Here is a 20533-nt window from a genome sequence, read left to right as displayed (position 1 = left end):
CTGTTTATGGATCTGAATGCAGCTGGAATATTTTCAAGGAGTTACTTTTTTAGATAACCAGTTTATTTACCACAATCAAATGAGTAGTGTAATATACTTCCCTCTCTCTCCCAGCAAACAGCATAGACCATACAAACCATTACTGTAGCATGTAGGGAACCTGTCAGCACTCCTGCAGCTGTTACACCTACAGTATGTGTTCCAAATTACACCCTATTCCTTAAATAGTGCCCTACTTTTGACCAGAGCGCAGTGGCTCTGAGGACAACTCTGGATTCCGTTCTAAGGTCATGAATGACTGTTAGTTCTATATCTCCAGCCTGTGTAGATGGGTTGAGTCAGGGTTTGCCAACTGGCGGACCGCGGGCCGAATTTAGCCTGCAGGTGGTTTTATTTGGCCTCCAAAGTTTTCTGAGCCCAAAAAAATCAGCTCCTAGTGAATTTAATTTAAGAAAATCTGTTCCCAAGTATAATAGAGAGAAACATGTGATCGTATACAAATATAAGCAAGGTTTGAAATTATTATGTTTTAATCTCATATTTTATCTGTTTGGGCTTCTTGCGGTCAATTTGCAGTCCACAAATTGATCTGTAATTATGTTCTGGCCCCCAGACCATCCAAAAAAACCCGTGGCTGAATCTAGTTGATGATCCCTGGGTTAAGTAAATATAATGTGCATATTTAGTGGCGCTATATAATTAACAGAAGTGTAAAATGTTGGCTATTGGCCCAATGCTCTTAATCACTGCCCAGTGGTACTGTATACACAGGCAGTATTGTACGCACTAATGTTAAATGTATCTGTAACAAAGTACACAACACCAAGTACCACTATTCTTGATTTAATTATCATTGTTAAACATCATCATATAATATTAAAAACAGCAACTCACCTAATGTACAATACAGAACTACATGCAAATTGCCCAATAGCTAGCTATGGCCAGGCCAACAAAACACAACAGGAAAAATATAAGCATCATTCACAACACAGTCTTGAACATTGAGCATTCTCCTGCTTTTTCAAATAGATACACTTTCATTTACCAGTAGACTACCTGTATTATTCTGTATTAATTTACCAGTAGACTACCTGTATTATTCTGTATTAATTTACCAGTAGGCTACCTGTATTATTCTGTATTAATTTACCAGTAGGCTACATGTATTATTCTGTATTCATTTACCAGTAGGCTACCTGTATTCTTCTGTATTCATTTACCAGTAGGCTACATGTATTATTCTGTATTCATTTACCAGTAGGCTACATGTATTATTCTGTATTCATTTACCAGTAGGCTACCTGTATTATTCTGTATTAATTTACCAGTAGACTACCTGTATTATTCTGTATTAATTTACCAGTAGGCTACCTGTATTGTTCTGTATTAATTTACCAGTAGGCTACATGTATTATTCTGTATTAATTTACCAGTAGGCTACCTGTATTATTCTGTATTCATTTACCAGTAGGCTACCTGTATTATTCTGTATTCATTTACCAGTAGACTACCTGTATTATTCTGCATTCATTTACCAGTAGGCTACCTGTATTATTCTGTATTCATTTACCAGTAGACTACATGTATTATTCTGTATTCATTTACCAGTAGGCTACATGTATTATTCTGTATTCATTTACCAGTAGGCTACCTGTATTATTCTGTATTCATTTACCAGTAGGCTACCTGTATTATTCTGTATTCATTTACCAGTATTATTTTGAATCTATCACAAGAAAATACAATTGATATCATTCAGAACAGTGCTTGTTCCACAACATGCTAAAACACTAGCAGCTGTTGTTTTTGAAGATTGGACATAAAGTTCTGGGTGTTCTGGATGCATCACAGTGAGGGGAAGGATCAGTAGTAGAGCTCTTCTCTGTTTGGGGAAACCTAGGCCTTATTGGGCTTCATTCCCAGGCACAGCGCTAGCTCATTCCTCTGGATCTTTCCATCTTTGTTGACGTCACAGTGTCCCAGCAGCACAGCCCTCAGTTTGTCCAGCTCTGGACCAGTGATGCTGGGCTGGATGGAAGATCAACAGGTAAAACACATTAGTAGTCAAACTATGTTTGTATAGATGTATTTTATATTGCACAAAAACTGCTCTTCCGGGACAATTAAGATCTATTGAATGTGTGGGCTAAAGTTAATGTATTCTGTAAGTTCCTTGAGGTCAAGAGGTGAAGGATTTCATCTGTTTTTGATGGATACAGAGAACACTGGACACAATAGATGTCCTTTGGGCCAGCCAGGACAGAGATGTATCAGATAGAAGCATGTTCATAACAAGGACATACACAATAGGTATCATATAGGAACATGTTAAGACTGACTCATAAAGATATACAACACAACAGGATAAAACAATAGACACCAATTCTACCTTTCCCAACACAATATTGTCCCACATGACCTTTACATAAACATGACCTTTACAAGACATAGAGTAGATTATTATAGGAACATGCATAGTCCCATGTTATGACAAACACATGACCTTTACAAATACAATAGTCAATTATAATAGGAACATGTTTGTGGCACATTCATAAAGATATTGTCTGATATTCTTACCCTGACCAGTTCCATCATGTCTTTTACAAAGCCATCCACCTCTGGTCCTTCCAAAGCTCCGGTGTGACTCTGACCAATGGAGAAGAGAGAACATAGAACTCATTAAAAGCTCCGGTGTTACTCTGACCAATGGAGAAGAGAGAACATAGAACATAGAACTCATTAAAAGCTCCGGTGTTACTCTGACCAATGGAGAAGAGAGAACATAGAACTCATTAAAAGCTCCGGTGTTACTCTGACCAATGGAGAAGAGAGAACATAGAACTCATTAAAAGCTCCGGTGTGACTCTGACCAATGGAGAAGAGAGAACATAGAACTCATTAAAAGCTCCGGTGTTACTCTGACCAATGGAGAAGAGAGAACATAGAACTCATTAAAAGCTCCGGTGTTACTCTGACCAATGGAGAAGAGAGAACATAGAACTCATTAAAAGCTCCGGTGTTACTCTGACCAATGGAGAAGAGAGAACATAGAACTCATTAAAAGCTCCGGTGTGACTCTGACCAATGGAGAAGAGAGAACATAGAACTCATTAAAAGCTCCGGTGTTACTCTGACCAATGGAGAAGAGAGAACATAGAACTCATTAAAAGCTCCGTTGTTACTCTGACCAATGGAGAAGAGAGAACATAGAACATAGAACTCATTAAAAGCTCCGTTGTTACTCTGACCAATGGAGAAGAGAGAACATAGAACTCATTAAAAGGTCATCATGCCAAAATTGTAATCTCATTTCTCTGAATGCAGACCAAACATCCTTGTTTTGCAACTCATATTTAATTTACAGACCATATAGAGGAAGCAGTTGCGCTGCAAATCAAATCCAACATCCCAGCCCCAAGGGATTTAGTAAACACATGTAGTTTTTCAGGATCTATGTCAAGTAATGCAAGTGGAAGAAATGGCACAGCAGCCATTTTGGGAGGGGGTGTGGATGACCACACACCATAGCAGTCATCTTTTTGATGAAAGAAGTGACGAAAGAAGTGATGGATAAGAGTTTAAGTGTTGTAACTACAAAGATCAACAAAGCATTTTAGAGTTGGGCACTTTAAACAACAAAACATTATTTATCATTCTGTCTGTACTCACAACATCATAGTGGTTGAATATTTTGTCAAAGTCTCTCTTTCTGTCTTCTTGACTGGAGGCCTGTAAACAGAGTCGATTACGGTTAGTTTCATCTTCCATTTCCTAAGAAGATTTAGCAGAGTAATGTAAGGAGCATTCGGAGAAACACATCAACTGAACTCACATCCATTTTGAACTGTAGCATGAAATTCTCTTCTAGAGCCAGGATCCTAAAGGAAAACGTGAAATAAACAACAATTTGATCAGCAAAACAGCATAGTTAGAAAAGGTATTGGTACTACAGTATACAGTCAATTAGAAGTACCTGACCAAATGGTTCAGTATTCAGAATTGTAATAGAGTCAATGAGAAGTACCTGGCCAAACGGTTCAGTATTCAGAATTGTAATAGAGTCAATTAGAAGTACCTGGCCAAACGGTTCAGTATTCAGAATTGTAATAGAGTCAATTAGAAGTACCTGGCCAAATGGTTCAGTATTCAGAATTGTAATAGAGTCAATTAGAAGTACCTGACCAAACGGTTCAGTATTCAGAATTGTAATAGAGTCAATTAGAAGTACCTGGCCAAATGGTTCAGTATTCAGAATTGTAATAGAGTCAATTAGAAGTACCTGGCCAAACGGTTCAGTATTCAGAATTGTAATAGAGTCAATTAGAAGTACCTGGCCAAACGGTTCGGTATTCAGAATTGTAATAGAGTCAATCAGAAGTACCTGGCCAAACGGTTCAGTATTCAGAATTGTAATAGAGTCAATTAGAAGTACCTGGCCAAACGGTTCAGTATTCAGAATTGTAATAGAGTCAATTAGAAGTACCTGGCCAAACGGTTCAGTATTCAGAATTGTAATAGAGTCAATTAGAAGTACCTGGCCAAATCGTTCAGATCCAAGCGACCATCCTTATTTTTGTCAAAAATCTTCATCTGTTAGAAAAAAGGAATTGATGCATAATAAAACATGTGTAATTTTGGTTCAAGACCGACCAATGGAGATATTACATATATTTGGCGATTACTGGTTTTCCTGCTTAAAAAAGCCAACTAAACATGTTTGTCAATGGTTTAGATCTGAGCACAAATAAACACACTGACGCAGGTTAGCGTTTTCATTATGAATCTTGTTCTGGAGGCAGCTCTGCAGAGTGGAAATGCCACAACGTGATTAAACCCAACCCTAACCTTAACCACACTGCTAAGCCTAATGCCTAACCCTAACCTTAACCACACTGCTAAGCCTAATGCCTAACCCTAACCTTAACCACACTGCTAAGCCTAATGCCTAACCCTAACCTTAACCACACTGCTAAGCCTAATGCCTAACCCTAACCTTAACCACACTGCTAAGCCTAATGCCTATCCCTAACCTTAAAGGCACATTTTTGTTTTCGTACATTTTTACAATATAGGCAATTTCGACTTTGCAGCTGGCCTATCTAAGGGGAAATCTCTCAGCTCTGCCTCCAAGACAAGACTCTTGACAATAAAGGTCAACCTGCCATTTTGACAGTCACTCTCTTTGAAAATAAATATGATAGATAGGTTAGAGGTACTCTAACGAGAACGGGGTGATGCCAGACCAGGCCAGGGTGAGAGACAGACAGGCCAGGGTGAGAGACAGACAGGCCAGGGTGAGAGACAGACAGGGTGATGTCAGACCAGGCCAGGGTGAGAGACAGACAGGCCAGGGTGAGAGACAGACAGGCCAGGGTGAGAGACAGACAGGCCAGGGTGAGAGACAGACAGGGTGATGCCAGACCAGGGCAGGGTGAGAGACAGACAGGCCAGGGTGAGAGACAGACAGGCCAGGGTGAGAGACAGACAGAGTGAATCGGTATGAGAGGTGTGACAGTCTCCCACCAGACACTGGTAATCTAATATCAGTCTGTTAGATGAGATGATTAATACAGCTGGACAGAGTGATCTGCTGCTGGCTGCCACAACATAGCCCTGTCACGGTCCCAAATGACTCCCTATTCCCTATATAGTGTACTACTTTTGACCAGGGCCCATAAGGAATAGGATGCCATTTGGGAACACACTACCCTGTCTGATGAACTGGAGAGAGAGAGACCACACCTGGCTGCAGGATGAAGCCATTTTCTCCTCACTGGGAATCTGAGTCAGGGAAGTCCATTTAACGTTAGAGCAGAAGTTAGAACGTTTTCAGAGAAGGGAACAAGCCTCAGGGTATAGATAAGATTGGAAAAACAAGTCGGTGACAGGTGCCAGTATAATGCGATGACCCTTTCACAGGAGTCTGGGAACAAGCCACATCGGAGCGGCAGGTAGCCTAGTGGTTAGAGTGTAGGGACGGCAGGTAGCCTGGTGGTTAGAGTGTAGGGACAGCAGGTAGCCTAGTGGTTAGAGTGTAGGGGTGTCAGGTAGACTAGTGGTTAGAGTGTAGGGACGGCAGGTAGCCTAGTGGTTAGAGTGTAGGGACGGCAGGTAGACTAGTGGTTAGAGTGTAGGGACGGTAGGTAGCCTAGTGGTTAGAGTGTAGGGGCGGCAGGTAGTCTAGTGGTTAGAGTGTAGGGGCAGGCAGGTAGCCTAGTGGTTAGAGTGTAGGGGCGGCAGGTAGCCTAGTGGTTAGAGTGTAGGGACGGCAGGTAGCCTAGTGGTTAGAGTGTAGGGACGGCAGGTAGTCTAGTGGTTAGAGTGTAGGGGCGGCAGGTAGTCTAGTGGTTAGAGTGTAGGGGCAGGCAGGTAGCCTAGTGGTTAGAGTGTAGGGACGGCAGGTAGTCTAGTGGTTAGAGTGTAGGGTCGGCAGGTAGACTAGTGGTTAGAGCGTAGGGGCGGCAGGTAGACTAGTGGTTAGAGTGTAGGGGCAGGCAGGTAGCCTAGTGGTTAGAGTGTAGGGGCAGGCAGGTAGACTAGTGGTTAGAGTGTAGGGACGGCAGGTAGCCTAGTGGTTAGAGTGTAGGGGCAGGCAGGTAGACTAGTGGTTAGAGTGTAGGGACGGCAGGTAGACTAGTGGTTAGAGCGTAGGGGCAGGCAGGTAGACTAGTGGTTAGAGTGTAGGGACGGCAGGTAGACTAGTGGTTAGAGCGTAGGGGCAGGCAGGTAGACTAGTGGTTAGAGTGTAGGGGCGGCAGGTAGCCTAGTGGTTAGAGTGTAGGGGCGGCAGGTAGCCTAGTGGTTAGAGTGTAGGGACGTCAGGTAGCCTAGTGGTTAGAGTGTAGGGGCAGGCAGGTAGCCTAGTGGTTAGAGTGTAGGGACGGCAAGTAGACTAGAGGTTAGAGTGTAGGGACGGCAGGTAGACTAGTGGTTAGGGTGTAGGGGCAGGTAGCCTAGTGGTTAGAGTGTAGGGGCAGGTAGCCTAGTGGTTAGAGTGTAGGGGCAGGCAGGTAGCCTAGTGGTTGGAGTGTAGGGACGGCAGGTAGACTAGTGGGTAGCTTAGTGGTTAGAGTGTAGGGGCGGCAGGTAGCCTAGCGGTTAGAGTGTAGGGGAGGCAGGTAGCCTAGTGGTTGGAGTGTAGGGACGGCAGGTAGACTAGTGGTTAGAGTGGAGGGACGGCAGGTAGCCTAGTGATTAGACTGTAGGGGCAGGCAGGTAGCCTAGTGGTTAGAGTGTAGGGACGGCAGGTAGCCTAGTGGTTAGAGTATAGGTGCGGCAGGTTGCCTAGTGGTTAGAGTGTAGGGGCAGGCAGGTAGCCTAGTGGTTAGAGTGTAGGGACGGCAGGTAGCCTAGTGGTTAGAGTGTAGGGGCAGGTAGCCTAGTGGTTAGAGTGTAGGGGCAGGCAGGTAGCCTAGTGGTTAGAGTGTAGGGACAGCAGGTAGACTAGTGGTTAGAGTGTAGGGACGGCAGGTAGCCTAGTGGTTAGAGTGTAGGGACGGCAGGTAGACTAGTGGTTAGAGTGTAGGGGTGGTAGGTAGCCTAGTGGTTAGAGTGTAGGGGCGGCAGGTAGCCTAGTGGTTAGAGTGTAGGGGCGGCAGATAGCCTAGTGGTTAGAGTGTAGGGGCGGCAGGTAGCCTAGCGGTTAGAGTGTAGGGGAGGCAGGTAGCCTAGTGGTTAGAGTGTAGGGACGGCAGGTAGACTAGTGGTTAGAGTGGAGGGACGGCAGGTAGCCTAGTGATTAGACTGTAGTGGCAGGCAGGTAGCCTAGTGGTTAGAGTGTAGGGACGGCAGGTAGCCTAGTGATTAGACTGTAGGGGCAGGCAGGTAGACTTGTGGTTAGAGTGTAGGGGCAGGCAGGTAGACTTGTGGTTAGAGTGTAGGGGCAGCAGGTAGCCTAGTGGTTAGAGTGTAGGGGCAGGCAGGTAGCCTAGTGGTTAGAGTGTAGGGGCAGGCAGGTAGACTAGTGGTTAGAGTGTAGGGGCAGGCAGGTAGCCTAGTGGTTAGACTGTAGGGGCAAGCAGGTAGCCTAGTGGTTAGAGTGTAGGGACGGCAGGTAGACTAGTGGTTAGAGTGTAGGGACGGCAGGTAGACTAGTGGTTAGAGTGTAGGGGCGGCAGGTAGCCTAGTGGTTAGAGTGTAGGGACGGCAGGTAGCCTAGTGGTTAGAGTGTAGGGACGGCAGGTAGCCTAGTGGTTAGAGTGTAGGGGCGGCAGGTAGCCTAGTGGTTAGAGTGTAGGGGCGGCAGGTAGACTAGTGGTTAGAGCGTAGGGGCGGCAGGTAGACTAGTGGTTAGAGCGCAGGGTCAGCAGGTAGACTAGTGGTTAGAGCGTAGGGGCGGCAGGTAGACTAGTGGTTAGAGTGTAGGGACGGCAGGTAGACTAGTGGTTAGAGTGTAGGGACGGCAGATAGCCTAGTGGTTAGAGTGTAGGGACGGCAGGTAGCCTAGTGGGTAGCTTAGTGGTTAGAGTGTAGGGGAGGCAGGTAGCCTAGTGGTTAGAGTGTAGGGGCGGCAGGTAGCCTAGTGGTTAGAGTGTAGGGGCGGCAGGTAGCCTAGTGGTTAGAGTGTAGGGACGGCAGGTAGCCTAGTGGGTAGCTTAGTGGTTAGAGTGTAGGGGCGGCAGGTAGCCTAGTGGTTAGAGTTTAGGGACGGCAGGTAGCCCAGTGGTTAGAGTGTAGGGGCGGTAGGTAGCCTAGTGGGTAGCTTAGTGGTTAGAGTGTAGGGGCGGTAGGTAGCCTAGCGGTTAGAGCGTTGGGCCTGTAACCGAAAGGTTGGTGGATCGAATCCCTGAACTGACAAGGTAAAAATCTGTCGTTCTGCCCCTGAACAAGGCAGTTAACCCACTGTTCCTAGGCCGTCATTGTAAATAAGAATTTGTTCTTAACTGACTTGCCTAGTTAAATAAAGGTTAAATAAAACTACATATTAAACATCCTGAAGACCCTGTACAGTTTATACACAGCGGGGGGTTGTAATGAACGTCACGGCAACCAGATTTACCTGCTGAATCTATACCACCTTCAGTGACATGAAAGGCACTCTGAAAGAGCCACCAATGAGGTTCATTTACCCCGCAGTAATGGTTCTAGAGACTGATGACTGCATTAATGGTTCTAGAGACTGATGACTGCATTAGGTTGATTAGAGAGTGATGACTGCATTAATGGTTCTAGAGACTGATGACTGCATTAATGGTTCTAGAGACTGATGACTGCATTAGGTTGATTAGAGACTGATGACTGCATTAATGGTTCTAGAGACTGATGACTGCATTAATGGTTCTAGAGACTGATGACTGCATTAGGTTGATTAGAGACTGATGACTGCATTAATGGTTCTAGAGACTGATGATTGCATTAATGGTTCTAGAGACTGATGACTGCATTAATGGTTCTAGAGACTGATGACTGCATTAGATTGATTAGAGACTGATGACTGCATTAATGGTTCTAGAGACTGATGACTGCATTAATGGTTCTAGAGACTGATGACTGCATTAGATTGATTAGAGACTGATGACTGCATTAATGGTTCTAGAGACTGATGACTGCATTAATGGTTCTAGAGACTGATGACTGCATTAGATTGATTAGAGACTGATGACTGCATTAGATTGATTAGAGACTGATGACTGCATTAATGGTTCTAGAGACTGATGACTGCATTAGGTTGATTAGAGACTGATGACTGCATTAGGTTGATTAGAGACTGATGACTGCATTAATGGTTCTAGAGACTGATGACTGCATTAGGTTGATTAGAGACTGATGACTGCATTAATGGTTCTAGAGACTGATGACTGCATTAATGGTTCTAGAGACTGATGACTGCATTAATGGTTCTAGAGACTGATGACTGCATTAGGTTGATTAGAGACTGATGACTGCATTAGATTGATTAGAGACTGATGACTGCATTAGATTGATTAGAGACTGATGACTGCATTAGATTGATTAGAGACTGATGACTGCATTAGGTTGATTAGAGACTGATGACTGCATTAATGGTTCTAGAGACTGATGACTGCATTAATGGTTCTAGAGACTGATGACTGCATTAATGGTTCTAGAGACTGATGACTGCAGTAATGGTTCTAGAGACTGATGACTGCAGTAATGGTTCTAGAGACTGATGACTGCATTAATGGTTCTAGAGACTGATGACTGCATTAGGTTGATTAGAGACTGATGACTGCATTAATGGTTATAGAGACTGATGACTGCATTAGGTTGATTAGAGACTGATGACTGCAGTAATGGTTCTAGAGACTGATGACTGCATTAATGGTTCTAGAGACTGATGACTGCATTAATGGTTCTAGAGACTGATGACTGCATTAATGGTTCTAGAGACTGATGACTGCATTAGGTTGATTAGAGACTGATGACTGCATTAGATTGATTAGAGACTGATGACTGCATTAGATTGATTACAGACTGATGACTGCATTAGGTTGATTAGAGACTGATGACTGCATTAACGGTTCTAGAGACTGATGACTGCATTAATGGTTCTAGAGACTGATGACTGCATTAATGGTTCTAGAGACTGATGACTGCATTAGATTGATTAGAGACTGATGACTGCATTAATGGTTCTTGAGACTGATGACTGCATTAATGGTTCTAGAGACTGATGACTGCATTAGGTTGATTAGAGACTGATGACTGCATTAATGGTTCTAGAGACTGATGACTGCATTAATGGTTCTAGAGACTGATGACTGCATTAGGTTGATTAGAGACTGATGACTGCATTAATGGTTCTAGAGACTGATGACTGCATTAATGGTTCTAGAGACTGATGACTGCATTAGGTTGATTAGAGACTGATGACTGCATTAATGGTTCTAGAGACTGATGATTGCATTAATGGTTCTAGAGACTGATGACTGCATTAATGGTTCTAGAGACTGATGACTGCATTAATGGTTCTAGAGACTGATGACTGCATTAGATTGATTAGAGACTGATGACTGCATTAATGGTTCTAGAGACTGATGACTGCATTAATGGTTCTAGAGACTGATGACTGCATTAGATTGATTAGAGACTGATGACTGCATTAATGGTTCTAGAGACTGATGACTGCATTAATGGTTCTAGAGACTGATGACTGCATTAGATTGATTAGAGACTGATGACTGCATTAGATTGATTAGAGACTGATGACTGCATTAATGGTTCTAGAGACTGATGACTGCATTAGGTTGATTAGAGACTGATGACTGCATTAGGTTGATTAGAGACTGATGACTGCATTAATGGTTCTAGAGACTGATGACTGCATTAGGTTGATTAGAGACTGATGACTGCATTAATGGTTCTAGAGACTGATGACTGCATTAATGGTTCTAGAGACTGATGACTGCATTAATGGTTCTAGAGACTGATGACTGCATTAGGTTGATTAGAGACTGATGACTGCATTAGATTGATTAGAGACTGATGACTGCATTAGATTGATTAGAGACTGATGACTGCATTAGATTGATTAGAGACTGATGACTGCATTAGGTTGATTAGAGACTGATGACTGCATTAATGGTTCTAGAGACTGATGACTGCATTAATGGTTCTAGAGACTGATGACTGCATTAATGGTTCTAGAGACTGATGACTGCAGTAATGGTTCTAGAGACTGATGACTGCAGTAATGGTTCTAGAGACTGATGACTGCATTAATGGTTCTGGAGACTGATGACTGCATTAGGTTGATTAGAGACTGATGACTGCATTAATGGTTCTAGAGACTGATGACTGCATTAGGTTGATTAGAGACTGATGACTGCATTAATGGTTCTAGAGACTGATGACTGCATTAATGGTTCTAGAGACTGATGACTGCATTAATGGTTCTAGAGACTGATGACTGCATTAATGGTTCTAGAGACTGATGACTGCATTAATGGTTCTAGAGACTGATGACTGCATTAGGTTGATTAGAGACTGATGACTGCATTAGATTGATTAGAGACTGATGACTGCATTAGATTGATTAGAGACTGATGACTGCATTAGGTTGATTAGAGACTGATGACTGCATTAACGGTTCTAGAGACTGATGACTGCATTAATGGTTCTAGAGACTGATGACTGCATTAATGGTTCTAGAGACTGATGACTGCATTAGATTGATTAGAGACTGATGACTGCATTAATGGTTCTTGAGACTGATGACTGCATTAATGGTTCTAGAGACTGATGACTGCATTAGGTTGATTAGAGACTGATGACTGCATTAATGGTTCTAGAGACTGATGACTGCATTAATGGTTCTAGAGACTGATGACTGCATTAATGGTTCTAGAGACTGATGACTGCATTAGATTGATTAGAGACTGATGACTGCATTAGGTTGATTAGAGACTGATGACTGCATTAATGGTTCTAGAGACTGATGACTGCATTAGGTTGATTAGAGACTGATGACTGCATTAATGGTTCTAGAGACTGATGACTGCATTAATGGTTCTAGAGACTGATAACTGCATTAATGGTTCTAGAGACTGATGACTGCATTAGGTTGATTAGAGACTGATGACTGCATTAATGGTTCTAGAGACTGATGACTGCATTAGATTGATTAGAGACTGATGGCTGCATTAATGGATCTAGAGACTGATGACTGCATTAGATTGATTAGAGACTGATGACTGCATTAGATTGATTAGAGACTGATGACTGCATTAGGTTGATTAGAGACTGATGACTGCATTAGGTTGATTAGAGACTGATGACTGCATTAATGGTTCTAGAGACTGATGACTGCATTAATGGATCTAGAGACTGATGACTGCATTAGGTTGATTAGAGACTTTTGACTGCATTAATGGTTCTAGAGAACGATGACTGCATTAATGGTTCTAGAGACTGATGACTGCATTAATGGTTCTAGAGACTGATGACTGCATTAGGTTGATTAGAGACTGATGACTGCATTAATGGTGCTAGAGACTGATGACTGCATTAGATTGATTAGAGACTGATGACTGCATTAGGTTGATTAGAGACTGATGACTGCATTAATGGTTCTAGAGACTGATGATTGCATTAGATTGATTAGAGACTGATGACTGCATTAGATTGATTAGAGACTGATGACTGCATTAGGTTGATTAGAGACTGATGACTGCATTAGGTTGATTAGAGACTGATGACTGCATTAGATTGATTAGAGACTGATGACTGCATTAATGGTTCTAGAGACTGATGACTGCAGTAATGGTTCTAGAGACTGATGACTGCATTAATGGTTCTAGAGACTGATGACTGCATTAATGGTTCTAGAGACTGATGACTGCATTAGGTTGATTAGAGACTGATGACTGCATTAATGGTTCTAGAGACTGATGACTGCATTAATGGTTCTAGAGACTGATGACTGCATTAGGTTGATTAGAGACTGATGAATGCATTAGGTTGATTAGAGACTGATGACTGCATTAATGGTTCTAGAGACTGATGACTGCATTAATGGTTCTAGAGACTGATGACTGCATTAGATTGATTAGAGACTGATGACTGCATTAGATTGATTAGAGACTGATGACTGCATTAGGTTGATTAGAGACTGATGACTGCATTAGGTTGATTAGAGACTGATGACTGCATTAGGTTGATTAGAGACTGATGACTGCATTAGATTGATTAGAGACTGATGACTGCATTAATGGTTCTAGAGACTGATGACTGCATGAATGGTACTAGAGACTGATGACTGCATTAGGTTGATTAGAGACTGATGACTGCATTAATTTGATTAGAGACTGATGACTGCATTAATGGTTCTAGAGACTGATGACTGCATTAATGGTTCTAGAGACTGATGACTGCATTAGGTTGATTAGAGACTGATGACTGCATTAGATTGATTAGAGACTGATGACTGCATTAGATTGATTAGAGACTGATGACTGCATTAGATTGATTAGAGACTGATGACTGCATTAGGTTGATTAGAGACTGATGACTGCATTAATGGTTCTAGAGACTGATGACTGCATTAATGGTTCTAGAGACTGATGACTGCATTAATGGTTCTAGAGACTGATGACTGCAGTAATGGTTCTAGAGACTGATGACTGCAGTAATGGTTCTAGAGACTGATGACTGCATTAATGGTTCTAGAGACTGATGACTGCATTAGGTTGATTAGAGACTGATGACTGCATTAATGGTTCTAGAGACTGATGACTGCATTAGGTTGATTAGAGACTGATGACTGCATTAATGGTTCTAGAGACTGATGACTGCATTAATGGTTCTAGAGACTGATGACTGCATTAATGGTTCTAGAGACTGATGACTGCATTAATGGTTCTAGAGACTGATGACTGCATTAATGGTTCTAGAGACTGATGACTGCATTAGGTTGATTAGAGACTGATGACTGCATTAGATTGATTAGAGACTGATGACTGCATTAGATTGATTAGAGACTGATGACTGCATTAGATTGATTAGAGACTGATGACTGCATTAGGTTGATTAGAGACTGATGACTGCATTAACGGTTCTAGAGACTGATGACTGCATTAATGGTTCTAGAGACTGATGACTGCATTAATGGTTCTAGAGACTGATGACTGCATTAGATTGATTAGAGACTGATGACTGCATTAATGGTTCTTGAGACTGATGACTGCATTAATGGTTCTAGAGACTGATGACTGCATTAGGTTGATTAGAGACTGATGACTGCATTAATGGTTCTAGAGACTGATGACTGCATTAATGGTTCTAGAGACTGATGACTGCATTAATGGTTCTAGAGACTGATGACTGCATTAGGTTGATTAGAGACTGATGACTGCATTAATGGTTCTAGAGACTGATGACTGCATTAATGGTTCTAGAGACTGATGACTGCATTAATGGTTCTAGAGACTGATGACTGCATTAGGTTGATTAGAGACTGATGACTGCATTAGATTGATTAGAGACTGATGACTGCATTAGATTGATTAGAGACTGATGACTGCATTAGATTGATTAGAGACTGATGACTGCATTAGGTTGATTAGAGACTGATGACTGCATGAATGGTACTAGAGACTGATGACTGCATTAGGTTGATTAGAGACTGATGACTGCATTAATTTGATTAGAGACTGATGACTGCATTAATGGTTCTAGAGACTGATGACTGCATTAATGGTTCTAGAGACTGATGACTGCATTAGGTTGATTAGAGACTGATGACTGCATTAGATTGATTAGAGACTGATGACTGCATTAGATTGATTAGAGACTGATGACTGCATTAGGTTGATTAGAGACTGATGACTGCATTAGGTTGATTAGAGACTGATGACTGCATTAGGTTGATTAGAGACTGATGACTGCATTAGATTGATTAGAGACTGATGACTGCATTAATGGTTCTAGAGACTGATGACTGCATGAATGGTACTAGAGACTGATGACTGCATTAGGTTGATTAGAGACTGATGACTGCATTAATTTGATTAGAGGCTGATGACTGCATTAATGGTTCTAGAGACTGATGACTGCATTAATGGTTCTAGAGACTGATGACTGCATTAGGTTGATTAGAGACTGATGACTGCATTAGATTGATTAGAGACTGATGACTGCATTAGATTGATTAGAGACTGATGAATGCATTAGATTGATTAGAGACTGATGACTGCATTAGGTTGATTAGAGACTGATGACTGCATTAATGGTTCTAGAGACTGATGACTGCATTAATGGTTCTAGAGACTGATGACTGCATTAATGGTTCTAGAGACTGATGACTGCAGTAATGGTTCTAGAGACTGATGACTGCAGTAATGGTTCTAGAGACTGATGACTGCATTAATGGTTCTAGAGACTGATGACTGCATTAGGTTGATTAGAGACTGATGACTGCATTAATGGTTCTAGAGACTGATGACTGCATTAATGGTTCTAGAGACTGATGACTGCATTAATGGTTCTAGAGACTGATGACTGCATTAGGTTGATTAGAGACTGATGACTGCATTAGATTGATTAGAGACTGATGACTGCATTAGATTGATTAGAGACTGATGACTGCATTAGATTGATTAGAGACTGATGACTGCATTAGGTTGATTAGAGACTGATGACTGCATGAATGGTACTAGAGACTGATGACTGCATTAGGTTGATTAGAGACTGATGACTGCATTAATTTGATTAGAGACTGATGACTGCATTAATGGTTCTAGAGACTGATGACTGCATTAATGGTTCTAGAGACTGATGACTGCATTAGGTTGATTAGAGACTGATGACTGCATTAGATTGATTAGAGACTGATGACTGCATTAGATTGATTAGAGACTGATGACTGCATTAGGTTGATTAGAGACTGATGACTGCATTAGGTTGATTAGAGACTGATGACTGCATTAGGTTGATTAGAGACTGATGACTGCATTAGATTGATTAGAGACTGATGACTGCATTAATGGTTCTAGAGACTGATGACTGCATGAATGGTACTAGAGACTGATGACTGCATTAGGTTGATTAGAGACTGATGACTGCATTAATTTGATTAGAGACTGATGACTGCATTAATGGTTCTAGAGACTGATGACTGCATTAATGGTTCTAGAGACTGATGACTGCATTAGGTTGATTAGAGACTGATGACTGCATTAGATTGATTAGAGACTGATGACTGCATTAGATTGATTAGAGACTGATGACTGCATTAGATTGATTAGAGACTGATGACTGCATTAGGTTGATTAGAGACTGATGACTGCATTAATGGTTCTAGAGACTGATGACTGCATTAATGGTTCTAGAGACTGATGACTGCATTAATGGTTCTAGAGACTGATGACTGCAGTAATGGTTCTAGAGACTGATGACTGCAGTAATGGTTCTAGAGACTGATGACTGCATTAATGGTTCTAGAGACTGATGACTGCATTAGGTTGATTAGAGACTGATGACTGCATTAATGGTTCTAGAGACTGATGACTGCATTAGGTTGATTAGAGACTGATGACTGCATTAATGGTTCTAGAGACTGATGACTGCATTAATGGTTCTAGAGACTGATGACTGCATTAATGGTTCTAGAGACTGATGACTGCATTAATGGTTCTAGAGACTGATGACTGCATTAGGTTGATTAGAGACTGATGACTGCATTAGATTGATTAGAGACTGATGACTGCATTAGATTGATTAGAGACTGATGACTGCATTAGGTTGATTAGAGACTGATGACTGCATTAACGGTTCTAGAGACTGATGACTGCATTAATGGTTCTAGAGACTGATGACTGCATTAATGGTTCTAGAGACTGATGACTGCATTAGATTGATTAGAGACTGATGACTGCATTAATGGTTCTTGAGACTGATGACTGCATTAATGGTTCTAGAGACTGATGACTGCATTAGGTTGATTAGAGACTGATGACTGCATTAATGGTTCTAGAGACTGATGACTGCATTAATGGTTCTAGAGACTGATGACTGCATTAATGGTTCTAGAGACTGATGACTGCATTAGATTGATTAGAGACTGATGACTGCATTAGGTTGATTAGAGACTGATGACTGCATTAGATTGATTAGAGACTGATGACTGCATTAATGGTTCTAGAGACTGATGACTGCATTAATGGTTCTAGAGACTGATGACTGCATTAATGGTTCTAGAGACTGATGACTGCATTAATGGTTCTAGAGACTGATGACTGCATTAATGGTTCTAGAGACTGATGACTGCATTAATGGTTCTAGAGACTGATGACTGCATTAGGTTGATTAGAGACTGATGACTGCATTAGATTGATTAGAGACTGATGACTGCATTAGGTTGATTAGAGACTGATGACTGCATTAGATTGATTAGAGACTGATGACTGCATTAATGGTTCTAGAGACTGATGACTGCATTAGGTTGATTAGAGACTGATGACTGCATTAATGGTTCTAGAGACTGATGACTGCATTAATGGTTCTAGAGACTGATGACTGCATTAATGGTTCTAGAGACTGATGACTGCATTAGGTTGATTAGAGACTGATGACTGCATTAATGGTTCTAGAGACTGATGACTGAATTAATGGTTCTAGAGACTGATAACTGCATTAATGGTTCTAGAGACTGATGACTGCATTAGGTTGATTAGAGACTGATGACTGCATTAATGGTTCTAGAGACTGATGACTGCATTAGATTGATTAGAGACTGATGGCTGCATTAATGGATCTAGAGACTGATGACTGCATTAGATTGATTAGAGACTGATGACTGCATTAGATTGATTAGAGACTGATGACTGCATTAGATTGATTAGAGACTGATGACTGCATTAGGTTGATTAGAGACTGATGACTGCATTAATGGTTCTAGAGACTGATGACTGCATTAATGGTTCTAGAGACTGATGACTGCATTAATGGTTCTAGAGACTGATGACTGCATTAGGTTGATTAGAGACTTTTGACTGCATTAATGGTTCTAGAGAACGATGACTGCATTAATGGTTCTAGAGACTGATGACTGCATTAATGGTTCTAGAGACTGATGACTGCATTAGGTTGATTAGAGACTGATGACTGCATTAATGGTTCTAGAGACTGATGACTGCATTAGATTGATTAGAGACTGATGACTGCATTAGGTTGATTAGAGACTGATGACTGCATTAATGGTTCTAGAGACTGATGATTGCATTAGATTGATTAGAGACTGATGACTGCATTAGATTGATTAGAGACTGATGACTGCATTAGATTGATTAGAGACTGATGACTGCATTAGGTTGATTAGAGACTGATGACTGCATTAGGTTGATTAGAGACTGATGACTGCATTAGATTGATTAGAGACTGATGACTGCATTAATGGTTCTAGAGACTGATGACTGCAGTAATGGTTCTAGAGACTGATGACTGCATTAATGGTTCTAGAGACTGATGACTGCATTAATGGTTCTAGAGACTGATGACTGCATTAGGTTGATTGGAGACTGATGACTGCATTAATGGTTCTAGAGACTGTTGACTGCATTAATGGTTCTAGAGACTGATGACTGCATTAGGTTGATTAGAGACTGATGAATGCATTAGGTTGATTAGAGACTGATGACTGCATTAATGGTTCTAGAGACTGATGACTGCATTAATGGTTCTAGAGACTGATGACTGCGTTAGATTGATTAGAGACTGATGACTGCATTAGATTGATTAGAGACTGATGACTGCATTAGGTTGATTAGAGACTGATGACTGCATTAGGTTGATTAGAGACTGATGACTGCATTAGGTTGATTAGAGACTGATGACTGCATTAGATTGATTAGAGACTGATGACTGCATTAATGGTTCTAGAGACTGATGACTGCATGAATGGTACTAGAGACTGATGACTGCATTAGGTTGATTAGAGACTGATGACTGCATTAATTTGATTAGAGACTGATGACTGCATTAATGGTTCTAGAGACTGTTGACTGCATTAATGTTTCTAGAGACTGATGACTGCATTAGGTTGATTAGAGACTGATGACTGCATTAGGTTGATTAGAGACTGATGACTGCATTAATGGTTCTAGAGACTGATGACTGCATTAATGGTTCTAGAGACTGATGACTGCAGTAATGGTTCTAGAGACTGATGACTGCATTAATGGTTCTAGAGACTGATGACTGCATTAGGTTGATTAGAGACTGATGACTGCATTAATGGTTCTAGAGACTGATGACTGCATTAGATTGATTAGAGACTGATGACTGCATTAGGTTGATTAGAGACTGATGACTGCATTAATGGTTCTAGAGACTGATGACTGCATTAGGTTGATTAGAGACTGATGACTGCATTAATGGTTCTAGAGACTGATGACTGCATTAATGGTTCTAGAGACTGATGACTGCATTAATGGTTCTAGAGACTGATGACTGCATTAATGGTTCTAGAGACTGATGACTGCATTAGGTTGATTAGAGACTGATGACTGCATTAGATTGATTAGAGACTGATGACTGCATTAGATTGATTAGAGACTGATGACTGCATTAGGTTGATTAGAGACTGATGACTGCATTAACGGTTCTAGAGACTGATGACTGCATTAATGGTTCTAGAGACTGATGACTGCATTAATGGTTCTAGAGACTGATGACTGCATTAGATTGATTAGAGACTGATGACTGCATTAATGGTTCTAGAGACTGATGACTGCATTAGGTTGATTAGAGACTGATGACTGCATTAATGGTTCTAGAGACTGATGACTGCATTAATGGTTCTAGAGACTGATGACTGCATTAATGGTTCTAGAGACTGATGACTGCATTAGATTGATTAGAGAGTGATGACTGCATTAGGTTGATTAGAGACTGATGACTGCATTAGATTGATTAGAGACAGATGACTGCATTAGATTGATTAGAGACTGATGACTGCATTAGATTGATTAGAGACTGATGACTGCATTAATGGTTCTAGAGACTGATGACTGCATTAATGGTTCTAGAGACTGATGACTGCATTAATGGTTCTAGAGACTGATGACTGCAT

General features: G+C 41.4%; 1 protein-coding gene across 1 annotated transcript in view; it reads right to left on the bottom strand.

Annotated features, from left to right (window-relative positions):
- Positions 1 to 827: 827 nt before the first annotated feature.
- Positions 828 to 20533, bottom strand: part of segn (Secretagogin) — an 83570-nt gene continuing 63864 nt past the window's right edge. Inside the window, 5 exon segments of the mRNA NM_001140072.1 lie at positions 828 to 2031; positions 2584 to 2652; positions 3676 to 3735; positions 3839 to 3884; positions 4541 to 4596. Coding sequence (NP_001133544.1) covers positions 1900 to 2031; positions 2584 to 2652; positions 3676 to 3735; positions 3839 to 3884; positions 4541 to 4596 — 363 coding nt within the window. The 3' untranslated portion in view covers positions 828 to 1899.

The sequence above is a fragment of the Salmo salar genome, chromosome 05 (assembly GCF_965601325.2).
Source record: "Salmo salar chromosome 05, fSalSal1, whole genome shotgun sequence".
In the NCBI taxonomy this organism is placed as follows: domain Eukaryota; kingdom Metazoa; phylum Chordata; class Actinopteri; order Salmoniformes; family Salmonidae; genus Salmo; species Salmo salar.
Note: the sequence above shows the minus strand (reverse complement) of the source record. Positions and strands in the feature narration are given on the sequence as shown.